The sequence below is a fragment of the Uloborus diversus genome, chromosome 8, assembly GCF_026930045.1.
Source record: "Uloborus diversus isolate 005 chromosome 8, Udiv.v.3.1, whole genome shotgun sequence".
NCBI lineage: Eukaryota > Metazoa > Arthropoda > Arachnida > Araneae > Uloboridae > Uloborus > Uloborus diversus.
Genome location: NC_072738.1, coordinates 121,354,437 through 121,361,880, shown reverse-complemented (window position 1 = coordinate 121,361,880; position 7,444 = coordinate 121,354,437). Strand labels below are relative to the sequence as shown.

General features: G+C 34.7%; 1 protein-coding gene across 1 annotated transcript; it reads left to right on the top strand.

Annotated features, from left to right (window-relative positions):
• Positions 1 to 1,420: 1,420 nt before the first annotated feature.
• Positions 1,421 to 7,171, top strand: LOC129227808 (uncharacterized). Its single transcript, XM_054862420.1, has 2 exons — positions 1,421 to 2,944; positions 5,749 to 7,171. The coding sequence occupies exons 1-2, from the start codon at positions 1,614 to 1,616 to the stop codon at positions 5,978 to 5,980; spliced, it is 1,563 nt and encodes a 520-aa protein (XP_054718395.1). The 5' UTR covers positions 1,421 to 1,613; the 3' UTR covers positions 5,981 to 7,171.
• The last annotated feature ends 273 nt before the right edge of the window (positions 7,172 to 7,444 follow it).

The window sequence follows — 7,444 nt, the reverse complement described above, 5'->3', positions numbered from 1 at the left end:
GGGTAAAAACGCAATACCGAATATCTTGCATCGAACTGAATTCACAGGTTACGCAAGCATTGTGAAAACAACAACAATTTATACAAATTAATAAATGAAAAGTGAAAGAAAATATTTTGAAGATGATTAATATTTTCTTGGTTCAAGTATTCTCACAATACAATAACTAAAAAATTGTAATGGCATCTAATAATATTGCATAATGTCGGAATAACCAACTACAGTGGCACAGCAGTATTCAGGTCGATTCAGCCTTTAAAAAAGGCGGAGTGTACATATTCTAAGAGTATTATGGCTTGCAGAAAATGTAAGCAAATAAGCTTTAGTTTCTGGCTTCTTTCCCTTCTGGTGCTTTCCAGGTAAATCAAAACGCTGCCAAGCTATTACTGTAAAAATATCTCAGTTTTCTCAGAAGGTGTCTGATTTATTCCAGAAACATCATTTAACTTTTATTGAGAAGATTCTGAATTCTTCAGAAAGAGGTTGAGTTCAGGAAGATTTTCTGACTTTTTGCGCAAAATATTTTGATGTTCTTTGCCAGATATATTACTGAGAGAATTTAGCCGCATATTGTTTTCCAAAAACACTTCATATTTTTTTCACAGCGAAGAGCCTATTTCTACGGCATTAAAACGCAACGATTTCGGCAAAAAACTGATAGATAAAAACCGGCTATTATTTATGCAGTAACAGAATCTTGAAAATACATATTATACTGCTTAAGAATCATCTGGCCTTATAAAGTGAAATTATCCGTTAGCATTAGCTTTTTAAGAGCAGCCCATAAATGAGATGACACTTTTTTCCCAAAAAAATTGCCCCCACCACCTCCCTTCCCTGTGTCACAAAATGTTACACTTCGCCTTATCCATCCCCACCCCACCCCTTTTTTTTTTTGCATATCACGCCCTTTTTCAAAAGCCTAATATGAAAAAATGCATGATGTCCCACTTCTTGATATTTTTGGTGGCGAGGGGAATCGCACCTTGATCCCTTATCACAAGCTGTCGCAACTTTACGATCCCTCCTCCCCACTCAAAGCGTGACATCATTTGTAAACGGCCCCTTGCAAAAAAAATGAACAATTTGTATGATTATGATTATCTTTGATGAAATAAAATATTCAAAAATTCTTAATATCTTCTTTCGACTTTTTTTAGGTTCCTAATTTTGAAATAAAGCCAAAGAAAATGTGGTGGGCTAAAGTTTCTACAGACATGCTGCTCTTCTTGTGGACTATTTTACTTTGTGAAAGGACATTAATGCCTTGCTCTGCAATGGATGAATCTACTTATGACATTGGTTCCAGTAACTGGACTCGTTTGTTCTTTCCTAAAAATTCTTCAAATCTATTTCAATTACGTGACCGAACAAAAGGAGACGAAATAGTTGAAGACGAAAAATTTAAAAATTATCTACAAATCATACCAAAATATGTATATTCCATAAAAAACGCACTTGAAAGCAGTCCACCAAATATTAAAAATGATTCAGAACGTTATTTGTACGTGCAACCAAAAAATATTGAAACCATCAATTCTGATTTTGTCAGAAAGCTTGTCAGTGATATTCTGATCCGGACTTCAAAAACATTAATTGATGTATCCAAAGAAATGAAAAAGAATTCCGAAAGTGCTTCCAACATTGATAATAAGAAAACACAAAATGATAGTTTCGAACAAAATAATTTAAAAATTGATCATTCGTCCACCAACGTAAGTCTGGATGTAGTAAACAACGCTGCTGGTAAAATGGAATTTAAAGACAACGTTTGCAAAAATTCATCTTGTATCTTGGATGAAAGTGCAAACTCTATCGATTTGGACGCAGTTATAACAGAATCCAATTCTAAAATATCAGCAAACGAGTCTATAAACCATAAAAACTTTTCAAACGATCTGATGACGGAATCTGAGAAACGGCCAAAAGAAATATCCAGACAATTTGTCTTCCATCCGTATCTTCCACACGAAAAAGACATTCCACCTGACGAGAAAATATCTTTTCATGACATTCTTCCAGTGAAAATGGTAAAATTTGTCAAGCAGATGGTAGAAGAAGCACCATGGGAGCAAATGTTCATGAAAATGGTGCGTATGATTGTTGATCAATTTGTGGACAAAATCATAGAAAAAATGTTTGCGCATAAGGAGGATGAACATGACAAATGGAGGTCGATGGATGTTGTACTGACACCAACATGGATTCTTCCGACTTACGCAACTCCTGTTGTACGTTTGCGGAGGGCTGTAGCAGAACATTCTAAGGAAGGCCTGCAAGGTGAATTTTCAAGCCCTTTACCACGGATGAAAATCATAAATGAAATAATTAAAAAGAAAAAAAGTACTGAAGAACATTCCTGGTTAGATCAGTTTTTAGATTACGTGTTCCCAGACACAAAATCTTCGCCTGCAGAAGAGAAAGCGAACTACAGAATAGAAAAACGCGAAACAGCTGTTGCCAGTAGGAACAAAATACTGCGAAAAATAATTTTATTTTTCGTGGAAACGTACGAAAAATTTGCTGAGTTTCCCTTCAACAGCAACCCTGATGATAAATTTCAGGATTCGGTGCGGTATCGTGTTTTAAAAGAAGTTCTTCCCGCTCTCTTTGAAACAAAGCACCAAACTAATGACGATAACTTCGACATGCATAATTCAATATATCTGAGCTCAGGTACTGATTCATTACCAGCTAATTTAGCGAGGCGCGACCTCAATAAAGAATCTCTAAAAATTGCATCCGAAAATTCCCACCGTCGCAAACGATCCTTGGGAATCAGAAGCAACAGGATGGAAGACGAGGAACGATTGTGGCAAGCCAGCCGGAGGTCCAAACCTCCGAGTCATCACAGAAGGGATGAGTGCAGCCTCAGACAAGCCTGCAACGCCGGAAGGTTGCTCTCCCGATTACCTTCCATTCATGAGATTACACTCCAATTGAGGTAAGTGATAAATCACGTGGCTATTTGTCATTGATCCTTACCCAGAAGCGTGACTTTCACGGTTCATGGAGTTAAACATGTTTGAGTTATGATATTATCTTTTCTTTTGTATTTGAAGCCTCCGCGCATTTTGAGAGCAAAAACTACTTGCTAAACCATTTTCTATCAAACATGTTGAACTTCAGGAAATTTATCTTCGTTTAAAGCAATATTGTTCTGCTTTATTGTAATCCTTTTAACTCAATTAGTGATTTAAGAACTTTTCTTGTATTTCTTTAACCTAGAAATTTTAAAAATGATTTCATTGATTTGTCTGATTGCGTAACATAGCTTTTGGAAGTGTGTCATCGATGATTTACACCAAGTTATTAACATAAGTGAGTTCATCTCATGAAAAATATACCTTGTTGCCGTTCGCAAAGCTTTCTTTTCGAAAGAAGCATTTAACGCATAAACGAGTGAATGATTTGCTTTCTTTAAAGTATTTAAATATACCATATTTAGAAACAAATTTTGAAATGGTAATGAAAAAAATAAAGTGATTCATGGTGTTAAACACACTCGTCTACTATCTTTTCAGTTCCCCGACGACTCAAAAGAAGAAATGTATAAAACTTTTAGCTAATAGATGTTACATATAGCGTAAAAGTAGAGTAAGAGAAACTCATTTCAGTCTTTACCATCTTTATGGCAAAGAGTATGGGCCCCACGTTACCCCTTATCAAAAGTACCTTCCATCTATTTTTGCCTATCTATATAGGTATATGAGGGCAAATTGAAGAGGAGGGGGGCATTTTGCGTGTTGTAGAATGTCAATATGATGGGGAAAGGGGTACATGAAAGCAATTTTTTTTTCATTACTTTATTATCTTTTAAAATATAATCAATTTCTCAGAGCAATGAAGTCCTCATGATTGAACAGTTTTTTCTTTATGCCCTAGATTTTTTCCAGATTTTTTTTTATAAATATTTTTTTAATTTTTTTACTTAGTGGAATTTTTTTTAATGTCTTCAATTGTTCACATGTGCCCCTATAGAGAGGAACATGTGAACAAGCCTATAGCACTTATGAACACGATTAAAAAATGCAGAACGAGCATCATACTTCAACGAAAAGCTTTTTAATATAATACAAATGCGTGTATAATCAAATACTGTGTCAGTTTAAATTGTACAGTAACTGTCAATAAGAAAATATTTTTCTGAATCATATAACTCTACTCGCTGTCAAGTTTTGTAGTTCTCTAATCGCTGGATCGGCAAGAAAAAATTTGGCTTAACAATACGAAAAATATCTTATTATGTAAAGTTTTTTCTTGTTATATAGTGCACTTAAGCTTCATACAGAATATGATGATGAATTTTAAAATTATTTTTAGCTTCAGTTTTTAGTTATGGAAAATAATTTGTCTTTTTTTTTCTTGTAAATATTATGTAACGCTAAATTGTTGGCCCACTAATAATAATATAATAATAACTAACAATAAATTTACAAACTGATTATAGGAAAATAATAATAACAAATATCTCACACCCTTTTTTTAACACTTATAATAACCTTACATTAATATTCATGTTACGGAGACGATATGGAATGGTTCACATGTGCCCCTACATGATGTGTTCATCACAAGTGCCCCGCTATCTACCTCAGAACTAAATTTAAAAAATAAAGAGTTCTTAATTAAGTTAAAAAAAATAAACATTGTCACAAATTTACTTGAATGTTCATAGAATGGTTTGCAACACTAAAAAAATTTCAAAATGTTACAGAGTATTTCCGTGTAACGTGTCGGGATTTCGATGGTTTTGATCCACTTCCTGGAAAAATCAAGTATCACTGTCAAAAAGTTTCCTGAATTGCTACAAGTTGTATGAATGCACACTCCTCACTGGTGTAAAAAATATTTTTAGTTCCCAGTTTAAAAATTAACTTTGCGTATGCATGCTGATTATGCTCCCAAAGGGAACGAATAAGTATGGACTACGCTTCTTTGCAAGAGTTGCAGGCGAGTAAAATTTTCGATATCTGCTTGCAATTCTGGCTTAGCTTTGGCCGTGTTTGCAATACTGTTTATGGAACTTTCTTAATAAATCAGGAAGGGGCCTAGCAGTTATACCTTCCAAAGTTTACTCTACAGTTCCATAGGCACGACTGGCTTTAAACGGGAAGATTTCTGACTTTTTAAGGAGGTTTCCTAAATAACTTCAGGAAGGTTACTGAATATTAGCGGAAAACGTTCCTGTTTTTTGCAAGATATGTTACTGGCAGAAATTGGGCACATGAGCTGCCCATTATTTTGCAGGAACGTTTCTGAATTTTTTTACAGTGAATAATTAAGTTTAGCTTATTAGTTAGTTTAAAATATGTTTTCACTTGAAGAAGACAGAGAGATCACATACAAAAACAAAGCATACATGTTAAACAAAGAAGTTGTCACCACAGGAACGTAAACTGGCTCATTGATCTAAAAGTTTGGCCAAGAAGTAGACCTGGTACTGCTATTACTTGGGAATTTTCAAGATTTTTTGCTTGACGTTATCCTAATAAAACTTACCATGATCACATGTGTCCCTCTTTCCCCTATATTGTAACAAGAAACTACCTAATGATTTTGATGAGCTGTTTCCCCCCCCTCTCTCTTCCCTTTCACCAGCAAAAAAATTAAATTGCACCCCCCCCCCCCCGATTAATATCAAAATACATTTTTCTTCTATCCATGTATTTACTTTTTAATGTTAACATTAAATATTTTTTATATAAATTAAACTCAAAATTTCTTGCTTTTTTATTTTTCCTTCAGAAGTTACCACAACGAACCTCATTGGGATGCCTTTATTTGGGGTATTAAAAAGAAGAAATGTACCAAAATATATTGCAAACGTTACAGATCACCAAAAGGCTCGAAATATCACCATTGGGATTCAAAAGAAGATTCCATTTTGCGTAGACATGATCACAGCAAGATATCTTCACACTCGGAAGAAGAAAGTTCCGAAACACCAGTTTCAACACAAAAGACTTTCAATTTTTGAAACAGTTTCGCTCTTCTCGTTCCCATAATGTGATGCTAGAATGGAGCATAAGGTTTCAAGTGGAATCCACGTCTCAGGAGCGTGACCACGGTACGATGTCTTCACTTTCGGAAGAAGAAAGTTCCGAAAAACCAGTCTCACAATAAAAGACTTTTAATTTTTGAAACAAAAGTTTCGCTCTTCTCGTTCCCATAATGTGATGCTAGAATGGAGCATAAGGTTTCAAGTGGAATCCATCTCTCAGGAGCGTGACCACGGTACGATGTCTTCACTTTCGGAAGAAGAAAGTACCGAAACACCAGTCTCAACATTAAAGACTTTAAATTTTTGAAACAAAAGTTTCGCTCTTCTCGTTCCAACAATGTGATGCTATAGAGTGTAGCATAAGGTTTCAAGTGGATTCTACCTCTTGGAAACATGACCACAGCACGATGTCCACACACTCGGAAAGAGAAAGTACCAAAACATCAGTGCCCCCTTAAAAACTTTCAATTTTTAAAACATACGCTTCTTTATAGCTCTTGACAGTCCTTTAATATGAAGCATTAGAGCACAGCATAAGGGTTGAAGTGGATTCCATTTTTTGGAGACAAGACCAGGATCGCAGCAAGATATTTTCACACTTGGAAAAAGAAAGGGCGGAAACCATCTATAAACATTTCGATGAGTTTGAACCAAACCAGAAGACGATCAACTCCTGGTTCGGCATCCCCAGAGGTATTGATTCACTTGGAAGACTTGAAGACCACGACATAAATATCGTGCCCCAGGCATCATCAGCGAACACGGACTATCTTCGATCGGCTGGCATCGAACCTAGAACCCTCCAGTTACGAGACCGGCCCTTTACCGATCAGGAAACCATGACTCCTTACAACTTCTTCGGTTTTAAACGATCTTCAATGTGAAACTCAATCTGTAGAACCAAATCGATGATGCAGGAATATATAGTCACATCAAAACTGAATTTTATTTTCCTCTTCCGAATAGCTCTATCAGGATAGTAAGAACTTTCTGTAAAAAATATTTACAAACAACAACACTGATTGCTTTGTTTATGTAAGTTTTTACTGAAACATAAATATTTTTGTATTGTTAGTTATTATGACCTTCACGAAGTATTGATTTTGCATTATTTAATTGTACCACGAAAAAGTCTTTGTCTTATGTAAAAACAAATCATTGTAGTATATCTCATTAAACTCATTTATTTTTTAATATGATTGTGTCCTCTTTTCACTCTTTTTTCTTAAAACAAAATTTAAGAAAAGTCAATTTGTGCTGTAATTTTCCGTATTCAAAGTGTGTCATACAAAAGTACATGTTTTAATGAAATGGATTATTATTCGTAATTATTTTGTTCAAATAATTATACAATTTTTGGGAATTTTTTAATTCTTTTCAAGGAAACAAAAAACAAATTAGAAAGCTTCAGAGCTTATAAAGTTAAATATTTTCACTAGT

Excerpts from the sequence above, each read along its gene's own strand:
- LOC129227808 (XM_054862420.1), top strand. The coding sequence starts at position 1,614 with ATGAAAAAGAATTCCGAAAGTGCTTCCAACATTGATAATAAGAAAACA. Across the intron at positions 2,945-5,748 it reads GAGATTACACTCCAATTGAG|AAGTTACCACAACGAACCTC; the intron begins GTAAGTGATAAA and ends TTTTTCCTTCAG.